The following is a 27,459-nucleotide window of genomic DNA, read 5'->3' as shown; positions in this document are numbered from 1 at the left end:
TTAAAAAAAAAAAACAGCAAATAACAAATGTTGGTAAGAATGTGGAGAAATCGGAACCCTCATGCATTGTTGGTGGGAATGTAGAATGGTGTAGCCACTGTAGAAAACAGTATGGTGGGCCCTCAAAAAATTAAAAATAGAACTACCATATGATCCAGCAATCCCACTTCTGGGTATATACCCCAAATAATTGAAAACAGGTCTCAATGAGATGTTTATACACCCCTGTTCATAGCAGCATTGTTCATGAGAGCTAAAATATGGAAGCAACCCAAGTGGCCATTGACGAATGTATAGATAAACAGAATGTGGTATATACACGCAATGGAACATTATTCAGCCTTTAAAAGGAAAGAAATTCTGGCACACGCTACAGCATGGATAAACCTTGAGAACACTATGCTGAGTGAAATAAGCCAGTCACAGAAAGAAAAATACCGTATGATTCCATGTACATGAGGTACCTAAGGGAGTCAAATTCATAGGACTTAGAAAATTTAACACAAGGGCGCCTGGGTGGCTCAGTTGGTTAAGCGACTGCCTTCAGCTCGGGTCATGATCCTGGAGTCCCGGGATCGAGTCCCGCGTCGGGCTCCCTGCTCGGCAGGGGGTCTGCTTCTCCCTCTGACCCTCCCCCTTCTCATGCTCTCTCTCTCTCTCTCATTCTCTCTCTCTCAAATAAAATAAAATCTTAAAAAAAAAAAATCCTGGGCGCCTGGGTGGCTCAGTTGGTTAAGCGACTGCCTTCGGCTCGGGTCATGATCCTGGAGTCCCAGGATCGAGTCCCGCATCGGGCTCCCTGCTCGGCGGGGAGTCTGCTTCTCCCTCTGACCCTCCCCCTTCTCATGCTCTCTCTCAAATAAATAAATAAGATCTTTAAAAAAAAAAAAAAATTCAAAATATGCATGCCCTGGGATAAAACAGTTTCCTCCTGAAAAGAAAGTTAGATAGGTACATAAGGAGGGAAGGATAAAGGGATATTCACTGGGATGTTGATCACAGTAGCGATTAATGAGAAGTAAACAAAATGTTCATCTGTCAGGATTTTGTTAAACAAATTACTGAATATCCATTATCATATCATGGAATCCTCAGAAACCATTTAAGAGTAATATATATTTCTATTCCTCAGAAGGAAAAAGTATCACAACATGGAGTTGAAAGGAAGGAGAAGCAGATGATAAAACAACATGTTCACATAAAATAATATATAAATATCTATACTTAAACATATCTGCAGGTTTACATATGTATGTGTGTGCAGCACATACATACATACATGCACCTGTGAGAGAGGCCCAGAAAGATGAGCACAAAATATTGATGGTTATTGCCAAGTGCTTGGATTTCAGGGAGTTTACTCGTTCCTTTATTCCTTTCTTAAATGATTTGAATATTCAGAAAAATATTTCTCTGCTCCATATATAAAAATGCTGAGATACAAATTATTCCTCAAATTAGAAGGAAATGGGGTTGAAATCATTTGGGTTCAGGGGAAGAGACTCCTGAGACTGGCGCCGTGGCACCTGGTCTCTTGCAGTCTTGTGTCTCTGTGAACTTCAGCAGTCCAGGGCTAAATGGAGCTCTGCCTGCCTTGCTGGCCACATCTCTCCTCCCTCCAGCCTGATCCTTTCAGATTCTAGCAAACTAACATAGCAACTTCCTCCAGGAGAGGCATTTGACAAACCTGGCCCCTTTCAAATCCTGAAGAATGCATGTACTTCGCAACGGCAACGAGAAGCACGGCTGTGGTTATGCAACACAGCTGGGTGGAAGACGAAAGGTTCCCAAGTCCCCGGCAGGCTCTGAACTAGTGCAACACTGCCAAACTCAAGTCCTCCCTGAAGAGCCCCAGAGCCCTCAGCTGGCTCAAGTCACTGTCCATCTGAGTTTTGCATCATGGGCCAAAGATTGGGTGTATCTCTTTGCTGGGTCCTTTCAAGTTGGGAGAGTTAATGGTACAGCTCCAAGTTCAGGAAATTTCTTGTAATAATACGGCATTGCAGTAATGTATAGGGTAAAGTCATGCAAAAAATATTTGTCTCATTCCCACACTCTGAAACTTGGTAATTATATAGGAGCTTGGACATTAAGGACCCAGACATAAAGGAGTGGGTTAAAAAGCATAATTATGGCTCAGAAACAGCATGAGCCTGGGGACATTTCAGGCCCGGTCCCACTCAACAAAACAAAACAAAACAAAACAAAACAAAACAGCACCCCAAATCGGATAATGCGCGCTCTCTCTCTCTCTTTCCCATTTTGGGAAATAACCCATTAACAAAATAACGTACCTATAATGATTATTTAGAAACAGACAGAGATGGAAATTGGCAGCAAAATAAAGTCTTTAGTTCTGGGACTTTAAGGTTAATGGCCCAAGGATCTCTCAGGTCCTGAAGCTTTATAGGACATGATTTGAAATTTGTGCTACAGAGGAAAAGACTTTAAATTTCCATGTCTCATAGGCTGTGTAATTGAAAGAAGCTGTTATGTTATTCTTTGCATGGTTTTGGGGGGCATTAATAAAAGACCTAAGTCATTACTGGCCAACTATTCTTAAGTATGCAGAAAAGAAGAATATGCCCTGGGAGGCACCCAAGCTTCACCCAAACCCAAGGTAAGCGCTCATAGGTAGAAATGACCCAACAACCTAATCTCAGAAGCCATTCTATCATTAATCAAAGATACTGGTTCCAAACTTATTTCATGTGACAGTTTTCGTATCATACTCTCCCTTAAGAGTACACAATAGCTCCCTATTGTCTTATGTATCAGAAACAGTTCATTCACTGGGCAAGGCCAACCTTTCCCTTTCTTCCTGAACAATCCCCCTCCTCCCAGCTGTATCCACAGACACTCTCCCCAAAGATGGTTTCCAATATCATGTACACACAGATTCATCTCTACCCTGGTACTTCCTTTGCCAAGAATGACCCCTTTCTTCAAAACCTAGCCTCCATCATAGCTAGGGCTCAAATGTACCCCATTAAGACAATTTCCAATACTGAAAGTGTCCTAGAGAGTAAAGAAAACTAGAAGTGGGGTCAGAAGGCCTTAGTCAGATGGTCAAAGTTAAGTCACTTAACAGCTGTTTAACTACCAGCAAGTTATTCAACCTCTCTGATTCTGTGGAAAAGGCATCAGGAGACTGCTGGATATCAAAGGAGGTTCTCTGAGCTCAGTATGTGGCTTCTGATACCTTTTAATATCCCTGCAATATCTGAAACAAGGCTCAGATTCTCTTTGTGCTCAATAAACTCTGTTGAGCAACTCTCTCTTACCCATTACCATCGTGTGCCTTGTGCTGACTGACTTATCTCCACTCCCATGCTCGCTCCTGCTACATGGTCTCATTCCAGCCCCCAGGTACACTTCTGGTCACAATTGCAGCCAAAAACCATCCCAAATCTTGCCATTTATTTTATGTTTACAGTGCTTGAATTTGCAAGGCTATCTATATAAAAAGAGTAAGCATTTGGGGACCAAAGGATTCCCACCTCGGGGGGTTGCTGATCTCCTTCATTAGATCAATACCTCCTAAATGCTGATCTGTCAATCAGATCCATCAGCTTTTAGTGCTCCTTCCCTGAGATCCTGAAGGTGTAGTTTGGAAGGCTGGTGCTAGAGTTGGTATTTGGTGAAGGTGGGCAAGAAGCCCACCACATGTCAAAACGGAGCCAGGTTTAGGAACTGCTATAACCATTTTAAACATTAACACACACATAAATTGTTTTTGAGAATTTTGCCATGCAATAGCCAGAAACATTAGAGAATTGGAAGTTACAATAATTTGTATCATCTTTGTAACTTTTTCCTTTTATTTTCCACTCTAATTTGTGATCGTCCTTCTTTGTCTATGAGTCTAGGAGTCACAGCATTAAGCCTTTTGGGAGCTCCAAGCTGGGAATCATTATATACTTGGAATATTTATTACTATCTCTTCTCAATATGCCACTGCTGAAGAATAATCAGGAAAGGATGCCTTCTTCCTCCTTTTCAAGTTTTCTCACTTCCTAAGGGATGCCCCCCTGAGGTCCTGGGAAGCCTACATGCCCATAAAGATCTTGGTATTGTTGAGTATGAAAGCTAGCATAAGAATATATCAACTCTGTCCTTGAATAAGTGTGTGGTTTTTATTTGTTTTTTCCCAGAAGCTCTTTCTTTGATTTGCATTTCAGCAGTGTACAAGATCTGAGAAACATCCTAACCTTCTGGCAAAGTATCAGGAGAGTATTACTTTAACTAGAGAATGAGGCCTCTGCTTTTCCAGAAGTTTTCTTTGCATTCTCTGAGTTTGAGAACAAAATATAATATTTGAAAAACAAACAAATAAAGCAACCAACAAACAAACAGTAGAGGTTAGACTCGAGACTTTATCCCAGATGGTTGAAGGTAAGGAGAATAATTGCCTGCAAATCAATCAACAGATTGAGCAGAGGGGGAAAAGATGCTGTGCTGTTTCCTTGATCTCTATCTGGATTCCCAGAGTTCCACGTAACATTCCAAAAGTAATTTGGCTTTTATGCACAGTGCACAGGGACTAATGTTTTTCAACAGAATGTCATAAGGAGATGTGGGGATAATTTTGGGTCTTGCTCTCAGAAGAAGCTGAAAATTGGGTGTGGTTAAGAAGACAGAATTGGGCTTTTTTATGGGACCACTCTTTTGAAAAATCACCCCAGAGATGAAAAATCGCCTGCCCTCACCCCACTGAAAATTCATGGTGGATTTGCCCAAGAGAATTCCTGCTCATAAAAATCTGCAAAACAGATCTGTTAAAACAAACCTGTAATTATGAACAGAACAAGAATCTCACTTAAATAATTTTGCAGCTTTAATACCAACTGATTCAATAACCCCCAAACCTGATCGGACTAGTCAAACTTGACAAGATTCAAGTCCCCTAAAGGTGATTACGGAGCATGCCTGACTGACCATCAAACTATGTGAGATGCTGAAAAAAGAATAAAGAACAAGACAATGGCTTCCAACCCAAGCAATTTAAAATACTCAACAATGGTTTTCAATATAAAACTGTTAGGCAGCAAACAGGGAGAGCCTATTGGCAAGTATACCTTTTGGACCAAATTCCAGAAATGGAAATTAAGTGACAGGATGTGCCCAAGGTCATGTATATGTGGGTGACCTGATAAAGGAATGTGGAATGTCTGACTTCCAGCCAACACCTAGCTCCTTCCACTTTGGAGGAAGGAGGACCAAGAGCTAGAGGATGCTCCGTAAATTCTGTGGCTGGACCTGCATCCTCACAGACTCTTTCCATGCTCAGTGGAGTTAGCATTAAACTAAAGCATCACACATCACTCTAAAATTTTCCTCAGAAAGAAATTGTAGCTTTTTACTTCTTCAATTCTTTTGGTCTTGGTCAGAACATTAATATCTGTTGGACAGCATGTTTTTTAAGTGGGAAGATATTTCAAAAATCAAATATTCTGGTTTGTTTCAAAGAATATGTTCTCAGCTAAAGTCTGATGTTTTCTTCCTGTGGGGGTGAGCCACAGTTGGCCACAATTCACCAAAGTTTCCACCAGCTAACAATAAAAAATTATGTCCCATTCTAAAGAAACAAAAGAAAAATTATAGTAAAGTTGTGCATTTCCTTTCCAGTCCCCAAAGACAATCTGAAGAAATGGCTCAACACGCCAAATTAAGCCATGAGAATTTATCCATATCTAATAAGGATTAGCAAATGTTACAACACTGAACACGGCCTTGACATAATTTATATTCCAACTTCTAAGGCACTGGGTTCAGCGTGCTCTCATTCTAGCCCGGACTTAGGAGGATATGTTGAGCAGTACTGTGGGGTCCTCTGAGAATCCCAATCATGTGTACGACAAGCTGGAGGGCTCTTCATGTGACAAAAGAAGGTTTCTTTATACAGAAACAGTACCCTCAGAACCAGAACATGGTAACTGAGCTTACAGAACTACCTAGGGGAAATATAGGCATTTCTCCCCTCAAGCCCAAGATAATCATTCTGGAAACAGAAAACCTGGTGATGGAACCTGCTTTGCCTCTTTCCAAAGCTGGGTGTCCACCTGCAACTTGGAAAACTTTGGAAACAGTTCTAAGTCACATATTTGGAGTGAAAAAGATTAAGCCTCCTGAACTTTGAGCTAGCCAACTCTGATTGGGTCTGCTCCATTCCATTTCTCATCCATACTTGCCAAAAGCACAAAAAGGCAACTGGGACATTTGCTCATAGTATCTGCTATTAAGATAAATCAGCAACACTTAAGTGTCTTTTGTTCATAAAAAATAATCCCCTGGAGATGGTAACTCCCCCTCCAAAATATCAGCTTTTTGTTTCACTGCCTCACCAAAGATTGCATCACTAGAAAGCTCAAGAACACAGAGGCTCTCCCTGGAAGCCCAATGTCATGTCAAGAAGCCTCAGAAGACCTTGGCTCCAGCAGACCCCCAGCAGCATGGACAAGAAAGTCTAGGGCTGGGAGGTCTGGAAACACCTTTCCTTGGAAGGAAGATGCCTGAACCCGCACTGAACTGGCTTCTTTCAAGGCAATGTTTGCACCTTCTGCACTACTTATGTTTTCTTCAAGGATGAATCAGGGTCTGCCTCCGAAAAATGCAGAAGGCTATTTATTGCTACTCAAGTTCTTTTTTCTTCCATCAGGGGAACAAGTCATGCGGAGTGGGTTTGTGTCAATGGATTGTCACCAGAGACAATTTGGGACCATCATTCCTCAGTGCTACCCTGTGAGGAAGAATAAGATACTTGTCTTTGCTCCTCAGAACTGAGATCAGTATCCTGCACATTTGTGCATCCCTCAAGGTTTTTTAAGACCTGGCCCCAGAGAAGATGCTTCATGGTAATGCTTCTCTGTGAGTTAGGTAGGAAACAAAAAATACCCATTTTTACAGGAAGGTAAGTTGACCTGCTCACCATCATCCAAGTAATAAATGGGAGATGAATCAGGATTACACCAGCTGAATGAGCAAACTTCAGAGTCTTCCTCCTTCCCTGTTGTCTTTGAAATCTAGAATCCTCAAATATTCCCTGGTGGGAAAGATGGCAAATGCATTGCCGGAGGAAAACAAAGAGGCTGAGAGTGCTACCCCTACAGACAGATTCACTGAGGGCATCTTAGCTTGACCACCCACCAGCTCTGTGACTTGATTTCTATATCTGCAAAGTGGAGATAATGATGGTACTACCTCTTCAAGTTTTTGTGAGGATTGTAACGAAACAACAAAAGTACAACACTGTGCCTAGAATATCATTTGTTCAAGAAATGATAGCTGTTTTCATATCCTACTGAACAATGCATCTCTCCTACTCAACCATGGGCTCCAAGAAAGCAAATAACTGCCATTTGCCTCAAAGTCCTTGGTGTAGATCAAGTATTCAGCATACTGTGTGTGTGAATGTATTGGAATTGTCTCTGACTACCAAAAATGTAAAGTGCCTAGAGGTTTGTTGGTTCATTCCCTTCATTTTACAGATGAGGAAACAGCCTGTGAGAGAGAAGCAAAATGAGCTGCCCCAAGTTTCTCAGTGTGTTGGGGTCAGGGCTGGGTGAGAACTCTGAGTCTTAGATCTTATACCTGCTATCACTTGCTAAGTCTTTCTTGCTGAGGTGTCCTTGTGCCTTGACGTGTTTAAATAGGTTAACATCATACTTTCTAGATGGCTGCTTGCTGTCAGATATCTCAGAGAACACTGACAACAGAAACTGCCTGGCCTTGTGATCCACACACCTGCTTCCTATGCTAGCACCCAAAGGGGCTTTGGCACACCCAAGGCAGTCCATAGCAGTACGGTTTCTGGTTGGCTTCTGAGCTGTCTTTGTAAGTCTAGGTGTGCTAGAGGAAATAAACCAGCCTTGAGATGATCAGTTAATTGGAGATTTCTGGGGCATAAGAACTACCCTGGATTATAACCTTCTGAGTTGTCATTCTTGTTTACTCGATTTTCATTGTTCTCTGAAATGACAGCCTCTCAGTCCAATCTGAACTTATAACCTCTTTGCACAGTTCCACATCCAGACTGCATCAAAGATCATCTGAATAAAGATTTGCTGGCTGTGTCCAATGGGCATTTCCCAATGGCCATATCAGGGCAGAGATAAGAGAGTAGGGTTTTGGTTGTTGTGTGCATATTTTAAAAAAATAATCTCATCTAAACATTGGTGTTGTGGGGTTCTGGCTCCCCCACCTTGTCAACTCAGCAACTGCACTTCAGAATCGGACCTGGGGAGAACAGATTCCTACTCTCCTGGCTGTAGTTTGTTCCCTCTGAGGACTCCCTCCCTACACCATCCTCCACATGGATCACCCCGCACCTCCCTGCAAGTCCTTGTTCACATTCCCCTTTCTCAAGGAGACATCCTGGGAATATCCTATTCAAAGTCACCCCCCAAACACCTCATAGAACACCATCTTTATTTTTTCCCACAGCATTTGTCATTTAACATGGCATATATGTGATGTCTTTGTTTTGTTTCTTGTTTGTCCCCTCTGCTAGAATACAAGCTCTCTTGGGGCAGGGAGTTTTGTGTTTTGTACACTCTGGTGTCCCCAGTGTCCAGAACAGTGTCTGGCTCATAGTATGTGCTCAATAAGATTTGCTGAATGAACTGCCCACTTCTTCCCATGCCTATTCCCCTAAGAAGTTTTAAAAATCTCCCTCTGCCTCTTCCTCTCTTTTACTGGTCACTTGCATTACTTAGAGTAATATTCTGCTCCAAATCTATGACTGGCATGTTATCAGAGTATAGACTTGACAAACTTAACACAAACAACTGACATTTTTGTAAAAACTTAGAAATGTCAACTACTTTGTAGGAGAGAGCCATTTCTTAATTCTCTAAAATCCTTAAAATAACTATAACTCCAATATTTCAACTTTTGGGCAACTAATCTTAAGGAAAATAACAGAAAAAAAAGATTATATACTGAGATGTTCATCAAGTATGATTATAAAAGTGAAAAACTAGAAACAAATTGAAATTTCAATAACAGAAGAATGATAAAATTAATTATGGCAATGATGGAAATCATACAACCAAGATATATGTTTTTGAAGGCTTTTAAGGACATGGGAAAATGTACAACATTAAATGTTTATAAGGCTAAAAAAACTTTATTATGTAGTATGTCATGTCTTTGTTCAAATATGTATGTAGACAATGGAATGTAGGAAACTATAAATCTTAATGACAGTTATTTATTTATTTATTTTTTGTGCTCAGATACTTTTTCTTTTTTTTTTTTTTTTGAGTTTTAATTTTTTTTTATTCTTATGTTAATCCCCATACATTACATCATTAGTTTTAGATGAAGTGTTCCATGATTCATTGTTTGTGCATAACACCCAGTGCTCCATGCAGAATGTGCCCTCCTCAATACCCACCACCAGGCTAACCCATCCTCCCACCCCCCTCCCCTCTAGAACCCTCAGTTTGTTTTTCAGAGTCCATCGTCTCTCATGGTTCGTCTACCCCTCCGATTTCCCCCGCTTCATTCTTCCCCTCCTGCTACCTTCTTCTTCTTCTTTTTTTTTTTCTTAACATATATTGCATTATTTGTTTCAGAGGTACAGATCTGAGATTCAACAGTCTTGCACAATTCACAGCGCTCACCAGAGCACATACCCTCCCCAGTGTCTATCACCCAGTCACCCCATCCCTCCCACCCCACCCCCCACTCCAGCAACCCTCAGTTTGTTTCCTGCAATTAAGAATTCCTCATATCAGTGAGATCATATGCTACATGAATGACAGTTATTTCTGAATGGAGGGATTGTGGGTGATTTTAGATTCTTATTTACATTTTCTAAGTTTCTGTAATGAGCATATATTATTTTTATGATAAAACATTTATTTGTATGCTTTCAACTATGGAAAAGTAACATTTACGTAATAAGGATTGTTACAAAATTAACTCCTTATTGCTTTTTAATATCATGCATTACAATGGATTAAAAAAAAACAGCACACCTGGGAGATTCTAGAAGTTTTAACTCTGCCTTCAGTAGCATGTTGCAGAGAATAAAAAAAAAATATGGCATCTTCCCAAAAAGAATACGCAGTTAAGTAAGAGTAAAGATAAACTACTAGAAATGTTAAATGCTGTGTTTGATAACTGTCTTTCTGCAATCATGAGAGGGGAGAGAGAATATCCCCTTTCCTGCTACAGTATTATTTGAAAAAGCCTAAAAAGAGGTAATTCTGAAGCCAGGGAAGGGCAGTTTGCGCACCACTGCTGATGAGTAACAAAACCAGTGTGATTTAGACACAGTGTGAACAAAAGGGAGGGGGGAAAAGGACTTTTCTTTCATTTTGAAATTCAGCATCAGGAAGACACAAGGGCAGGAAGTCGGATCTTTTTTCAATTCATTTGAAATGATAAGGTGAAGACAGCCTGGAAGGACTTTTAATTATACGATGAGAGGAAGGAAAGGAGGGAGGGAGAGAAAAGAGACAAGGAGAAACCTGTTTTATATGTGAGATGATGAAGAAGAAAGCGGAAAATGGAGGGGGGAAAAGGCTTCCAAGCAGCTGTCTTGAGAAGGAAACACTAAGGCTACGAGAGGCAAGTGCCAAGATTTCATATAGGGAAGCAGAAAATGTGGCACACTTGATCAAGCTCGTGGCAACCCCTTCCCCATAGCAGCCTGTGACGCCTGGTGATGCAGGAAGAGATAAGTCGCCCTTCCCAGCCAGCACATGTGACCTCAGGTCACGGCAGGAGCCAGCAGGGGGCCTGTAGGAGGAGCTGGGAGTGGTGCTAAGGGTCACAGGATAAAGCCTTCTTTTTATATTACTTGTTAGCCCCGTTGCTTGGGGGCTATGACCTAATGGGGTATCGCAGCAACCTGGGGACATGTGCTGAGAAGAGTATGGAAGAGCTTTGGAGTGAGACCCCCTTCACCAGTTGTGGTGTCTTTGCCCAGTTCCTGGACCTTAGTTTCCTTATCTCTGAAATGGAATTAATAATACCTGGCTTTCAGAGTTGTGAAGATTAAATGAGACAATATATCTAAAATCCCCAGCCCAGTGTCAGGTATACAGCAAGAGTTCAAAAATTGTTAGTTTCTTCCACTCTAAAAAGTGAGCAGAAAAACTGTCATGAAGAGCAAGAATGATGCATACATTACACCCACACTTGAGTCCTCTTGAAGCAATGTCAGTCTAAGATCCCCCCAGATCTACCCTGTGCAACAGCTGGATCCTTCCCTTCCCAAAGTACAATGGCTTCCTGGTGGCCGACATCTTGGAAACTTGCCCCATATACACTCTCTGCTTTGGTGGTGGATCTGAATGCTCTTGGAGGCAGTAATGAACAGGTTAAAATCGAGGGGATTTCAAACATGTCTAATCCAATAAGAGGCTTGGTAAAACATGCGTTATCACTTAAAGAATAAATGTTTAAAAATAGAGCACAGATGTGAAATTTGAATAAAAAAAGAGGGAGACAGCTTGTGAGAGATCTTCTTGGCATTTGTATGCTATTCTCTGTTTTGGTCACCTTCAGCTAAGCCTGTTATTCTAATGTGCTCTGCCAACTGCTAGATACTGCAGGGGGTGCTTCAAATTACTGAAACAAAGTTGGCAAATCACTGAAACTTAAAAGTCAGACCCATCTTTCCCTTTCTGTATTTCTAAAAACGGGGCAATACACTGATAAAGTTGGTCTTTTCAAGTTTTTCTACTTAAAAAGGTATATTTAAGAAGTAAAGAGTAAGCTTTTCTAAAACTAGCAATTCTTACACTAGAATCCTTAAATACTTAAGAGAAAGTATCATGGATAGGCATCTGTCACCAAAGGTAGACTATGGACTGCCAATCATAAAATTCATAGGAATTCCTACTTCTGTAGGAAGCATTCCCTGACCTCTCCAGCAAGCAAAAATTTTTGAATGTCGATAGCACATCTGCACCAAAAAATAGCAATTTTCCCTGTTATGTTTCATGAGCTAACATCTGTCATACTGGTGGTAGAGATGATAAAAACCCAAGGCTCGAATCACAGACCTGCACCTCTGAAACAAATAATACATTATATGTTAAAAAAAGAAGAAGATAGTAGGAAGGGAAAAATGAAGGGCAGAAAGTCGGAGGGGGAGACGAACCATGAGAGACTATGGACTCTGAGAAACAAACTGAGGGTTCTAGAGGGGAGGGGGATGGGGGGATGGGTTAACCTGGTGATGGATATTAAAGAGGGCATGTACTGAATGGAGCACTGGGTGTTATACGCAAACAATGAATCATGGAACACTACATCAAAAACTAATGATGTAATGTATGGTGATTAACATGACATAATAAAATAAAATTAAAAAAAAAAAAAAAAACCCAAGGCTCAAGGTCAAACTCACTACGTCCTTCTGTAGCTCAAGAAGGCCGAACACAATCTCACAAAGGTACTCCATGAATGTTTAGGGAAAGGAACCAAAGTGGTTTTGAAAATATGACTTTATTCAAATGAAAGACTCAGAAAGTGGACCATCAGAGTCAGCTTGAAGCTCTGGGAAAATGCACCTCTAATAGAGATTTGGGAAACCTGTGGAATCGCTGAGAAAATTTTTGCCTCCACAATCTGAGTGCTATTTTGTTTTGCAACTGGACAGCTGAATGGATACCCTGAGTACCGGGGCTGAGGCATCAGCTACTCAGAGTAGGGAAATGTCTAGGCAGAGAGAGCAGTCTAGTATCCTGACCAATTACTTGGACACTAGGAGGAAACTTTTCAGTAACACTGAGTACTTCAGGTTTTACCTCCTTGAGAATGCACTGCCCTTGGCCTGCCAAGGAGGGATCTGAGTATTTCTTTTTTAAAAGGGGATTCTCTAGAACATACTGTAAAGACACTTTGCATTGAAATCAATGATAAATAGAGATGTGCCCAGATCCTACCAGTGGGACATGAACAGCTTAACCCAAAGTAAGTCTGCAGTGAAAACCAATGCATTTGCATTTCAGCAATTCGATCTGGGGCAAGTCTGTGATGCATTACAATGCTGGGATCAAATCAAGCTTTTCTGGAGCTCATCCAACCAAAACACGAGGCTATGGGAACCCTACTGCATAGAGTTCCTCCACTGCTGTTTAATTGTGCTCACCTCCTGAACCGTAAAGTATAATTAAAAGTCATCTGCATACAATGTAATGGAAGTGTAAATAGGAAGCACAACCATGTGTGGCCTCAAGCAGGGCGGGGGTTGGGGGGGTGATGCCTGACCAACCATCCCACTCATGCGCTTCCCACTTTCCCTGACAGGATGGTTCTGCCTCGGCCAAGGTCCAGTTTGACTAGGATTCCATCCCTACAACCAGCTTCCCTGAACACTTTCCAGGCCAGCCTCGGCCATCTCCCATTCTTGGCCACACCTATTTGGCTAATTCTTAGATATGAGTCTGATGACCTTCTGAACAACACAGGGGGAGGGGGAAAGCTATCTAAATAGATACACTATGCAGACCTAGCATAGCCTCCAAAATGTTGACCTGGACTAGTCTCTCCTGGTCTTAATGCCTTCCTGTTCCCAAATGCCCAGTATGTTTCCTGGTAGCCAAAAGCAATGCCCAGAACTGGTAGGAAAGGGAAAAGAAAACCAGGCACAACTTATCTCTGATCACAGAAGTATTCTAACCAGTTCTGAGAAATAAGCTGGTTCTAATTTTAGCTAAACAATAGTGTCTGGCCCTCATTTTAAGAAGGCATTTTCATTAAGGATGTGCATATCACTACTTCAGCACACAGGGGAGCATTTGGGAATAAGGCTTAGGGGGTAAGATTTAGTTTTAAGCTTTCTTCAAAAACCCCTTAGCAGCAGAAAAAAATCCAATGATTTCAGAATTAATTATTTTGATGTCAGTCCTTTCTTTAAGGGTAAAGAAAAAGAGTTGGGGGGAAATTGGATCCAAAACACAAAAGAAGGAAAAATGGTTATTTTTAATAATATTTTTCAGAACTAGTCTCCCCACAGGGAAAAAAAAAAAAAAAACTTAACTCATTCCCATTTGAGACCTTCTCCCAAAATTGCAAAAATCTGGAAGCCAGACTTTTTTAAAAAAAAAAAGAGCTAGAGTAGAAGTGTCAGAGGTGTGTGCTTATGAAGAAATGCAATTGGGAAGAATACAAAAGTTGGACAGACTTATCTATCTACTACCAAGCTATGATTAATCCTTTATCTTTTTTTATGCAACAGAAAGTTAATTTGTATTGCTCTCTCAGCTTTATACCTTGCTCAGCCTAGAACCAACCCAAATGTCAACACCTGAAGAGCGTCATAAAGATTCTTTTGTTGTTAAGCATAGTTGGAATTTCTGAACTCATTTCATATCACCTTCTCTAGCTCTCTTGACAGATGTTTAACAGGAGTTTAGGTATTTCTAGGCAAATTGATTTATGACATTCAGAGGCTTTCAGGGACAAAGTAGAGGGCCCTTCATAACAACAAGTAACCTTTGCCACATACGGAAACTCAGTGACATTTTATTCAAGAAGAATCCCCAAATTTGGAGGGGATTTGAACTAAAATACAGAGAACAGATTCAGAAGAAAGGTTCAAAATGGCCACCACTGCACAAAATTCAAGTATGGGACAAGGCATCTCCATATCTTGCAACATGGCAGGAAAGGACATGACACCATTTTGTGGTCATCACTTGGCAAAAAAGTCTCATATCTCTACCAACTCCTATAGGTGGTAGCTGCCTGGAATACTGGGGTGAGAAGAATCATAATGCTAAGTTTTGTCTAAAGTCATGATTGATCAATAACGTCTCTTTTCTTTTTAACAAGCTGCCCTGGCAATTCACCCACTCATTCATTTCTACTTGCAACAAATATTTACTAAATGCCCACTATGTGCTAGCAATTGTGCTAGGCCTGGAGATAAATGGTCAACAAAAAAAGTCACAGGGTCACATTCTTAGTCCTCATGGAGCTCATAAAACTAGCGGGGCAGATAGCTACTATTCAAATAAACACAAAAACAAATGCAAAATTGCATCTGTTACAGTGCAATTAAGTGATGTACACATTCTACAGGAGTACCAAACTGGAGATTTGACATAATTGAGAAAGTCCCAGAAAGCTTCCCTGAAAAAAGTGATGCTGGATTGAGATTGAATGGGTGAATGGGCATTAACTAGGTGAGGAAAAGAAGGAAATGTATTCCAGGCAGAGGGGATTGCACTGCATGTACAAGTCAGAGCGCATATTGGTTTGAATGTGTCTTTATCGCACCAGTAAAGGAAGCCAGGGAAGATTTTCCAGCAGTAAGGGCTGGATAGTGATAAGTGTATCATGAGATACATCTTTAGAAAAGATCAAGCTTCTGCCCACCAAGGTTTGTGAATCTCTGCCTTGGCCTGGAGGCAGGCTGCACTTCCCCTAGGCACAGCCATCACCCTGAGTAGGCCAATGGCATGGTGGTGGCCATTAATGACCACCTGCCTGTCTCCTTACAGCAAGGAGAGTGCAGGATTTAGACTCCAGTGGTATGTTGTTGAGATTGCCAGAAAGTCAGGGAGGGCATTTTGTCAAAGGGCTCTGCTCCCACTCAAAAATCTCACTAGCCATGACAAGCAAATTCTGGTATTAGTTCTTCATGGCTCCAGTGGAAATGGCAATGCTTTTTACAAACACAAGCTATGCACTGGGGCTCCTTAGAAGCTGAAGGCAGGGGATCTGGAGAGTGGGCTCAAGTAAGGCAGTCTTAGACAGGGCACTCCGAGTGGTACCTGAGGGCCCTCCCTGCTCTGAGTTTGCACGGCTCATGTATTTTGTTTCCTAACTGCAGAGAACTTCTGCTCCAGAATGTACCACTCTCAGCAGATCCTGCCCAAGAGCCCTACACATCCTATCCCCACCCCATTACTGCTCTGACAGCTCACCTCTTCACCTCCTTGCCTACTCTACTCCAGCCACACTGGTTTCCCTGTTCTTCCCCAAACACACCAGCATGTTCCTGCCTTAGGGCTTTGCACTAGCGATTCCCTCTGCCAAAACACTCTTCCCCTAGATATCTAAAGGGCTCTCCCTCTCTCACCTCCTTCAAGTCTTTGCTCAAGTGTGTCCTTCCCAATGAGGCCCATTTGTCTACCCTATTTTACATTGTTACCATGTCCTCAATCCTTCCCTGACATTCCTGTTCTCCCTTATACTGGTCTACATTGTTCTTTTTTTACCATGTAATTTGCTTATTTATTATGTTCAGGTTTACTGCCTTTCTCCCATCCCCCCCACCCCAACCATTAAAACATAAGCTCCACTAGGAAGGCGTCTTTATTTATTTTGGTCACTGATGTATTCCAAAAGTGCCTCGCCATCCCTAATACAGGGAAGGCACTCAATGAATATTGTTGAGTTGAATTCCAACATGGTACTTGGCCTCACTAAGCTACCTATATTTTCTCACCCTTGTGCCCCTGGGCAGCTTGGGAGCCACAGGCTGAGGCATTGGAACTTGAGTCCTCTGACAACATCTGTGAGGTGTGGGGACTAATCCATGGCTCACCCTATTGCTTTAAGGATGCAGCATCTAGCCTAGCTAAGAGCAAAGTGTCAGCACTTCTACATCTCAGAAGCCCAACCCTGCACTTCCGGGTATGGGTGGCATGTATAAGTATGGTAGTTGCATCATGTGGTCCCTTGGAGCCTTGGTTTGATCAACTCAAAAATAAGAATGACACTCTCCTCATTGCAGCAGATAAAATAACTGTTATGGATGAATCCCCAGGACCTGGCAGAGAGCCTGGCACATGGCAGATATGCAATATGTTGGTTGGTTGATTATGAGAAAAAAGCGAGATAATGTTTGTAAACTTATGTATACATAGAGCACTTGGCATAGAGCCTGGCATGTGGTAATCATGCATTCATTCACAAAATAAATATTTATTGCGTGCCCACTATGTTCTTGGCAAAGTGCAATAACTGTGGGGATTGTTGAACGAGCTGCTGATGTTCAGTCACAGGGAATGTCATGGGCAGTAGAAAGACCTGCATGAGATGAGCTGAGCGGAAGGCAGCCTGAAGAGGGTGGCATCTCTCATGAGCCAGTCTGCTTCAGTATCCTCACAGAACATTGTGCAGATGAACACCCAGACCCAGGCCTTCCCCTCCCATTGGCCTAGACATCTAAAAGAGCTCTGCCCTCCCAAGTCACTCATGCAGGTGGTGACAGCTGAGGTCTGGGACTCACTCTCCCAGGGGTGCCCTCTCTGATTGACTCTATGTGACTGCATACACAAACCAAGCAAATTTAATAAGCACTATGAGCCTCTTCAGTGCACATTGGGTGCTGGGGTCTATGGTTCCTGACATGACTGTTCACTGCTCCCCAAGTGCTTGGGCTTTAAGGGAGGGAGGACCAGGAACACTTAGGTAATAATGTCTGTCTGCTCTTTCTCCCACAGTTCAAGAGTGTGTTCTCAACAAGTTATGACTCTCAAACTCAAACTACCTCTAAGGGTTGGTGGTGATAAAATCAATTAGTAATAGTAGTAGTAGTAGTAGTAATAATAGCAGCTCATAAATATACAGCACCTATTATGTACTAGGCATGTGCAAAGCTCTTCATATACATTATACTCACAATACTTGGAATTAGATTATTAGCCCAATTTACAGACAAGGAAACTGAGGTTTATGGAGGTTTAGTATTTTGCCCGTGATCACACAGCTAACAAGTGCTCAAACAAGAGTAACCCTAAGCAGTCCAACTCTAGATGGCAGCTGTAAAATACAGTCATGGTTGTGTGGAAAAGGGTCTTTTCAAGCATCATGGAATGTCCGGCTGTGAAGCCTGAGCAAGGAACCCAACCTCTCTGGACCTGTGGTTCTTTCTCCTATAAGAGCATCAGCCCTTCAGTTTTGTTGGGAGTTGATGAGTCAGTGTATGTAAAACCTTTACACCCATGCCTGGCATGTGGTGAGAACTCAGAAGTATTAGAATTACTGACATGATCAAATAGCTTAAGCCTAAGTGCTCTAGGCAGAACCCACCCCTTATGAATAGCCAGAGACCATTCTTAAATGGCATCTACTTCAAGCTTACAAAGGTAAGGGGACCCCACAGGTTCTGGAATACCCTTCTGCTTGTCACTCTGAATTCCTTTCTGAACCTGGTGGGGTATGTGTGGACTCAGGTGGACTATCCAAAACCCAAGCTCTATTGCTTATCAATTGTTTTAGGCTGGTTATTCCACACTCTGAGTCTCAGTTACGCCTCCTGGAAAAGGGAGGTAATCTGCCACCCACACCACAGGGCTGCTGTGAGGACCATGGGACAAAGTTCCCGAGGGACACTGGATACACATCCTGGCACAGAGCAAACACTCAATAAAAAGGGAGCACTTTTATAAGCCAGTTAATCATTATTCTTAGAATCATATCATTTACAACAAGGGTACATCAATTCATGTGGGTTTTTTTTTTTCCTCTGTTGCCTACAGGGTGTGGGTAAGGATTTCAAACCTAAATAATTGAGGAACCCATCCTTCTTGTTTGCTGCCTTCTTTTTTCCCACAACAGCCCTTCAGATCCTGCCTTAGTTCAGGTGGAAGCCTAACTCTGCATGGCTGGGGTTTCCCAAATGTGCCCCACGATACCCAAAACCAAGCCTGTCGTGAATAATGAAGGCTTTGTGCAGTTTCCCAGGAGCAAATTGAAGGGCTACACTCAATCCTTCCTGGAATCCAGGAGTGCATTTTCATGATGCTGAGAAAGAAAAAAAAAAACAGCCTTAAAAAAATTCCTTATTGGGAAAAGTAGAAGGAGATCTGGGGAGCAAGGTATCTGAGAGACAGAAAGAAAAATATAATCCACTATGCCTGACAATAAGGCCTCTGGCAGTCTTGGCTTTGCAGCAATGCCAGGCCTTTTCAGAAAAGCTGGCCCCATAGGGTAGCCACCAAGTCTGGAACCATTGGCAAATACATAATAGATGAAATCACATTACAAGTCAAGATATAATGCCATCATCTATGGTCTCAGGATTTTTGGCCACCAAGTACTGGAAATCATTAAAAGAGGTAAAGGGCAAGGCAGGATGTGGCTGTTATGCACCCCCCAACCCCCACGGTGGGGGCAAGTGTCTCCTTAGCTACTGACTGACCTGAGACCTTTGGATCATGTATGCATCGTAGCTGGACCCGTGGTACTTGGCCGTAATATCTGGGCTGTAGCCAGCATCACAAGTGCATGGTATATTCGAGCTCAGGGGCTGTTTCCTAGGTCTATATACCTGTGGGAGAAAGCTACAATGGTTAGGTGCAGGAGGGGAGGGCTCAGGGCTCACAGGGAAGGAGTTAGGAGAAAGCAAAGAAGGGGGCTTATCTTGACTTTCTGTGGCCAGGTGGGTGGAAACCCAGTGTAGAAGATGCACAGCCCCAAACGAAGAGGTCAGATGTAAGCGGTTCCCAACCCCCAGGGCCAGCGCTAGCGAGGCATGCTGCTCTGTGGAATGACCCCGATGTCTGGCAGTGACTGGGACCCTCCCTCTGCAGGAGAGGGCACCCAGGCATGGCAGTGGTCTCTCTCTCTCAGCAAGGCAGCCCTATGAGAAATGGACTCTGGTTTAGGGTCAAAGGATGCCTTTTCTTTCCTGAGGAGGGAAAGGGTTGGCCCATTTGTGAAGGGAAGGGACTTATTTCTTTGGGCTTCTCTTCCACTCACCTTGCACTCTATGCCCAGATCACCCTAGTAGACAGAGAACCAGTCCTGGGGGCTGAAATTGATGTGGACCCACTCCATGTGGCACCATGTGGCATTTAGAGAGCTTCAGAGCCACATGTGGCCCAAGCTAAGATGTGACAGTCACCTTGTGAGACCACAGACCACTGAGCCATAATATATGCTGAGTTGGTTTCATAATGAAGTTAGAATCCAAGTGAGTATCTTTAACCATTGCTTCCAAAAGCCCCCATGTTCTATATGGAGAAGAAATAAGGTCTGAAGATTTCAGGAATGATTTTGCAATATGCTTCAGGTGCAGTTTCCATTCAAACCACTTCCAGAAAACCCTCCAAAATGAAAAGAACTGCTTTCTGTACAAGTTAGGACTTTGCCCCTCCTTCATTTTTCCCTCCTTTCTTTTCCCTCAGAAGAAATACAGTGGCCTAGAGAGGAGGAAAAAGATGGATAATTGAGTAAATAGGTGATTAAAAAATGTTTAACTAAATAATGGCTGGGGAGGTCCCCAAGCATAGTCTGGCAGTGCTAGGGGCTGGGAGATGTTCCTTAGTTGAAAGGTCCTAAAGAAACTAGTTGAAGAACCAAGGTTGGAAGTATGGAAAGAAAGAAATCTAAAGAACTAGATGAGGAGAGTTACTGATGGGGCCCAGAATGTGAGCAAGACAGAAGGTAACGAAGGTGCCCAGAATTTAATTAGTAGTTTCTAAGATTTAGTCAGAAATCATACAAAGTCCATTGGAAGGAAGAGACCTGAGAGCTATTTCTGGGGAGATGATGTGAATATAAAAGAAAGGAAAATAGCGCTGGCTGCAAACCACACAAGCCCAGGCACATGCACATAAACACAGAAAAGCAGTAAAATGATGTTCCAGCAACAACTTGGGCCATTTCATTCCTACCTGGTTTTAGCTGCTTGAGCCGGCACGATGGACATGGGAGAATGCAGAGTAGCTAAACCCAGAGAAAGCACCCAAGGCCCCAAAACCAGCAAAACACACCTTTCGCGCAGGAGGCCCCACCTGCTGCTTTAACTGATGCACGAGTCGATCTTTTTCCCGCTTGAGGGCCATAACTTCTTCCTGAGTCTTTTTCTTTTTGGAAGCAGACAATTCCAGCAAGGCAATATTTGCATCTTTTTCACTGATTGCCGCAAGCAGCGCTTCCTGTCTGGTAAAATAAAAATTATTGTGATCATTTTTATGAAGTGTAAAAAAAAATAATTGTCATTTACAGTTGAAATGAACCACAGAACACTGTCTTAATGGGAAGGAATTATGGACAATGTTTAAGACAAACTAACTCTTTGATTCTCAGAATGGACAAAGTATTCTGGGTCAGAATCCCTGAGATGCATGCACTGGTTCCTCTGAAGGAGTCATCTTTCATTGTTTCACAGACAAAGCTGCAAATTAGAAATGGAGGGAGTCAATATGAGCATTCACTTCTAGGACACTGTAATCCATCCATCCATCCATCCATCCATCCATCCATCCATCCACCCACCCATCCAGCCATTTGCCAAGTAAAGTTCTAGGTACTCCAAGACAACCCAACAAAACTGGCCAACAATTTAAATATCACTATCATTTTTTTTCATGCAAGATTTTCTTTTGAAGGGGCCGAGATATTTAGTAGGGTAGTGCTTTTCATTCTCAATGTAATTAATGATGCTTTCCTGCTCTTCCACCAAAAATCATTCCTTCCTCAGCCTTCTTATCTAGTAATTATACTACCATCCACTGAGTAGCCCAAGCCCCAAACCTAGAAGTCATCCTTGATTCCTTCCCTTTCTTCTCTTCCCAGAGACACTCCATCAAAACTTCAGTAGGTTTTACTCCAAAATACATTCCTTATCTAAACATTTTTAAAAGATTTATTTATTTATTTATTTTTGAGAGAAAGAGAGAGAGAGCATGAGCAGGGGGAAGAGCAGAGGGAGAAGCAGACTCCCCAATGAGCAGGGAGCCCAAAGCAGGACTCGATCCCAGGACCCTGTGTTCATGACTTGAGCTGAAGGCAGACGCTTAACTGACTGAGTCATCCAAGCGCCCGAAAAGACATTCCTTACCTAAACTGATCTACTGCTATCAAACTTCTCCTAACCATCAGCAACTATTCCTGCAACCCACTGGTCTCCCTAGAACAAAACCCAAAGTAATCTTTAAAAACATTATCAATTTTGGGGCTCCTGGGTGGCTGAGTCAGTTGGGCGGCTGACTCTTAATTTCAGCTCAGGTCATGATCTCAGGGACATGAGATTGAGCTCCAGGTAGGGCTCCATGCTGGGTGTGGAGCCTGCTTGAGATCTTCTCCCTCTGCCCCTCTTCACCCTCTAAAAAAAAAAAATACAATGCTTTGACCCCTTAATCTCTGATTATTGCTTAGAGTTGCCTCCTCCCATTTTACAGTTCGATATTCTGGCAACATCTGTTGCAAATTTCAACATGGAATTTGGGGGGACTGTTTCTAACTAGAAAATGGCTCTCCAGGTGTCTTCATTTAGTCTTTCTTCACACTAAGGAAGTCTTGTCTCAATCTGCATCACTTCTGCCACATCCTAGATACCTTGTAAGACCTCACAGCCCTGGGAAAGCCTCTGTATTGGATATTTTCTTTGCATACAAGTCCCAGGACTAAAACCTGGTCATGATCCTGTTTTGTCTTTTTTAATTTCCAGACCAGAACCCCTCCAGACCAGGCCCCCTCCAGATGTTTGAACAAGATGGTCATTATTTGGATCTCAGATTTTCCCCCTTCTCTGGGCCCTGCTAATGGCAGGCAGTAGGAGCTTCTGTTGGGGACTCAGTCAGACATGTGAGCAGCAGAAATGTCAGGGAATATGTCCACTTTCCAGAAGAAAACCAGTGCAGGCTGGACTATCAACAGCAGCATTCAAATCCAGCTTCACACAGCCTGTCTCCTTCTGGATAACATCTTGAGACAACAGACATACTTACTATTCACAGCTCATGCATATTTGTACATAAAGCCAAGCTGAAGAGGCTGCACAGCCTTCAGATCAGGGAGAGCCCATTCGCTACCTACTCCAACTTAACTACCACACACCTAAGGTGACTGTAATATTTTACCCCACTCTGCCCCAAATTGAAATGTCCATGTGAAGCTTTTTTAATGGAAACAACCTAAGAAATCATTAGTAGGAAATTTGGAGATTGATCATAGACTATGCTGTATCTCCACATTTCACTCTTTTAAAAAGATTTTATTTGTTTGAGAGAAAGAGCAAGTGTGCATGTGCCAGACTCCCCACTGACTGTGGAGCTCAGTGTGGGGTATGGGGCTTGATTCTAAGGCCAGGATTCTGAGATCATGACCTGAGCCGAAGTCAGACACTTAAGCGACTGAGCCACCCAGGTGCCCCTCCATATTTCACTCTTTACAGCTATATGCAGCATTTAAAATGCTCATGAAAAAAGATCTGTGAAAACATTTATTTGTTGAGAGACAATTCTCCATGTGTCTCATATTTCTGCACATTTTACAAGCAAAGGCACTATCTTCTTTTCCCACAACCTTTCCAGAATGTTTGTATAGTGAATGGCCTTGGAAGAAAGATAGTTTCTCCCTTAGGATCAAAGGGTAGGCATGCTTACTGCCCTCATATAATAGCATCTCCGTCCAGAGCAAAGGGCAGTCATATTACTGCCATTATAAAAGATTCGGGTTCTGTAAGCTCAGGGTTCTTCTCTTGTAATGCAACCCACAGTAGGTACAGCTATTCATCTCACCCCTCTGCCTTGCCTCCATGGGGCTTGAGGAAAGGAGAACTGACATAAATATGCTGACACTGTTCTCTGCACCTTAAGCAATGAAGTCCTTTGTTTCTGACCTCAAAGTCTCTGGTCATCTACCTGCATCCATGAAACTGAGGCAGGCTAACCTGTTAGCATGTCACTAAGGAAGAATCTCAGAATCCTCACAGTTCTTGATGTGCACGTGTATACACAATAAGATCCCCCAAACATAAAACTATATTCATAGAAAAAAATTGGAAGGAAAGACACCAAATGCTAATAGTCATTATCTCATGGTGGTGAAATGGATAGGCTGGTTTTTGCTTTTTTCCTGCCTATACCTTCCTGCATTCTTCTTCTTTCTCACAAAATATCATGAGCGTAAACATTAAAAAATTATAAATGAAACTTTTCAGTCATCAAATAAACTGCAGGTGCATGCTTCAAATGCTTGGCATATGTGAAATTTGTCCATTTGCCCATCAAGGTATTTATTATGTTCTCTCTGTGCCTCTCACTCTTTATACACAGGTAAGTGCACACACACATACTTTCACATACACACATCTGGCACAATCTAGCATCATTTCCCATGTGGACAGTTCTAATCATTGCCTAAGTAGGTTCCCTGTGTCCACTTTTATGTGTTATGTCCTACGGTCCTTTTCAACCCATTTTCCTCTTTCAGGTAAAAATTCAGAATTACACAGCTTTAATAACTGTTAAAAGTCATTATCAACATAAAGAAGGACACTTCTAAACTCCTTTTGCCCTGTAATTCTATAATTTAAGCTTTTCATGACTTAACACTAATTTATCCTCTTGTAATATCACTAAAAGTCCCAACAAATTAATTTCTAATTCTCAGTTTTCTGTTGATTAGAAAACTGTTGATCATAAAACACGTATCAATTCCTAATTCTTTACAGATGTTTTACTAAATATAGTCCCAAATCCTATTATTATTAATTATTATACATCAAAATACATTTAAAATCATTTTTTAAAAAGTACATTTAAAACCACTACTCATCAACATTAAATTAATGCAAAATAACCCATTTTGTTCCTTGTAACATTTTCCTTATTGTTTTTTTTTTACTTTGTTTTGTTTGCTTCTGGCTAACAAATATGTTTTATAAATGCTGGTATTATACAATTATAGAACTCTGAGCAAAATTAATGTAACAAGGATTTTATATATATAATATATAAATATATATACTCTCCTTTAAATATTGACTATAAACTAATGATCATTTCTTTTAAAATAACTTAATTGAAATTTACATTCAATAATTCTAGTCTACTTAAGTCAAACAGTAATTGATAGAAAATAAAAGTGTATAAACCTAGAAAAATATGAACATTTCACACTTTAGGATATCTGGAAAGATGTTCTGAACATGTTAAGGCTATATCTAGCCACTTCTTACTTGTACAGGGACGACAGGCAAAGAAAACTAAATTCTAGGCTGATAGAATCATTGCATTTGTGGTTTTTTTAAAGCAATAAGCTTTATAAAATGAGTTTTAAATAATCCTTTATCAAGCTGATACATTTCAACTAACAATTTAAATCACTGTAAGCTAATTCTGCAATGTTATGGGTTTTCATTATCCCTGCTTTAGAAGTCAGGGGCTTTTGAGGGTGAGGGATACTGAACATACATTTTTTAAAGATTAATTTCATTTGCCAGCCCTATATCAGATTCTACACTTTTTGCAATTCCCATAAGGCAATTTGCTAATACATCTACTTAAAGCCGAATGACAAATACTTTACTGAAAATACACGAGGCCTGTTTTGAGAAAATGGCAAGCATTGTAATAAATTAGGAAGCTTAAATGTTACCACTTTTTTTTTTCCGATAGGGAAAGTGTGGGAAAACTGAAATATTTGCATTTCTAATGCCCTTTTATATCTACATGTTTTAAAAACATGCTTAAGCATAAAGTGTGTACCTATGAAGAGACATTTGGATATAAATTGGAAACACAAAGAAAAATCCTCATTATTTTCCCCATCAAGTGAATCATCTAGATTCAAGGCCAGATTTATATTGCTTCAGAAATTGTTACGGTGCCATCAACCTGAAGAAAGTTTCTTTAAGTCTGAAATCACCTTCAGCAGTTAATCTGTCCTTTCTGTTCACAGACAACACGAAAAGAACTTATTTTCTCATCTTTAGATAGTTAGTGGGGTTAAGTATATGCCAAAGTCTTGCAAAATTATCTTTAGAACACTGCAGTGCTTTAGTATACAATTACTAAGGTGATCAGTCTATGCCCCAAAATGTAGCTTAAAATATGAAAAGGAAGCCCAAATAAGCTAGAAAGGAAGATAAGATAATGCAAAGAGAAATAAATCTATAAGAGTCTGCTGAATACCAAGCTAAGAAAGTGGACCATAGACAGCATTTTATCAAAGTGCAGCCTAAACAAACGTCAAGGGGAATAATTTCTTTAACAAATATGGGCAACAATGAAGTAAAAAGAGGGGGGACTTCTGTGCCCTCACACACATTTAGTCAGGGTTAACAATGGATAAAAATATGTGCAAGAACACATTTAATAGCCCTTTGCTGTCATTCAGTTTGTAGGAGGTAGTCAAGATACAGCTAATAAAACACCAAAAAAAATGGTTTGAGCCACCCTGAAAAGAAAAACCTCAATGGAATAAAACAAAAGAAGACTGAAGGGCGTCTCCCACCAAGATAAATGCCTTCTTTTGAGTGTTCCTGTGGCTAACCTTCACAAAGAGAGCTCCAGAATCCTCTGATGGTAATACATCACTACATCACTTATCACAGTCAATTTAAAAGGGAGCTTTATAAACATTTCTATTTCACTCCCTGTTGCTGTCGCTCTATTAATGATGACTTGAGCTCTGAGAGAGGGTCCAAAATTAATTTTAGGAATTGTAAATGAGGCAGATCAATTAGGAACTGTTATAAATTGGGTTGGGGCGGGGGAGGGGAGTAGTAACACATTTTTTTTCTTGCAGGTTCTTATTTTAGTGAGCTGACCCATCTTTAGGAACACATTCAATTACAAAAGCAGATGCTTAAAAAATGCATTCCATTAAGAAATGTTTGGATAATGACATGCAAGGGAGAACCTACATTATGTATGGTGCTCAGCCCGCAGTCATGTTCTAATCATACTGTGGGAAAAAAAAATTCCGCTCAATCAACTTTTCCCAGTTAATTACTGTTTTCTTTCCCTCATGACCCTGAATCTTCAACCGTAAGTTCAGTAGGAGGTGACTTAAGACAGACGGTGACGAAAGATCCTGTTCAAAACAGCCTCTCTCTCACCCCTGGGGTGAGGATGGGTGGAGGTTTGCGGTGATCAACCCTGGAGATACATGCTCATTTGCCTCAATTTTAAAAGCAGGATTTTAAAAAAGCATCTTGAGAAACGAAAGTCTTCTGATATCAATTAATATCAACACTCCCCACCAGCAGAATGATGTATTGTGTATGCAGAAGGGCCCACGCAGAAAGCAAAGCCACTCACATAAGGTGGGGCCCACAGGGGGAGATATGTTTGAACAACCACAAGTCCCAGCAAGGACAAAGAACAGACCAGATTTGTAAAGGCCGGGCTTCGGCAGCCCAGACTCCGTAATGCGGTTTGTTCTCTGTCGCCCACCTAAAACTGACCTCAAGAAATAGTTTACTCCAATTACGGAGAATTTTGTCTTTGAAACCTAATAGCACATGACTGGAATTTCCTAACACAGGGGCCATGAAGTCTTGTGGAAGCTCTTTGCTCCATGCACCAGCTTTTACCCCACTACTTACTCAGGGCATGACCTAAGTAGGCAGCTGAGCCATCCTTGGGTTCCGCCAAGTGCGGCCAGGCCAGGAAGCTCCATAGTGGCAACATGGTGCGCTTTCAGGACACTGAAATGGCAAATGGGGGCACCTCTTGTCATCCTCCTACAAAGGGTGTTCGGGGATTCTGAGGCCAACTGACTTTCCCATATGGAAGAGGCCTGAGG

At 41.6% G+C, this 27,459-nt stretch overlaps 1 protein-coding gene across 1 annotated transcript in view; it reads right to left on the bottom strand.

The window, feature by feature from the left end:
• Positions 1 to 27,459, bottom strand: part of ERC2 (ELKS/RAB6-interacting/CAST family member 2) — a 917,787-nt gene that overhangs the window by 17,075 nt on the left and 873,253 nt on the right. The window contains exon 16 of the mRNA XM_044912797.1: positions 20,715 to 20,862. Coding sequence (XP_044768732.1) covers positions 20,715 to 20,862 — 148 coding nt within the window. The remainder of the gene's footprint in view (positions 1 to 20,714; positions 20,863 to 27,459) is intronic.

Source organism: Neomonachus schauinslandi, chromosome 1, assembly GCF_002201575.2.
Source record: "Neomonachus schauinslandi chromosome 1, ASM220157v2, whole genome shotgun sequence".
Taxonomy (NCBI): Eukaryota; Metazoa; Chordata; class Mammalia; order Carnivora; family Phocidae; genus Neomonachus; species Neomonachus schauinslandi.
The sequence above is the reverse complement of the archived record's forward strand: the minus strand, read 5'-3'. Positions and strand labels throughout refer to the sequence as shown.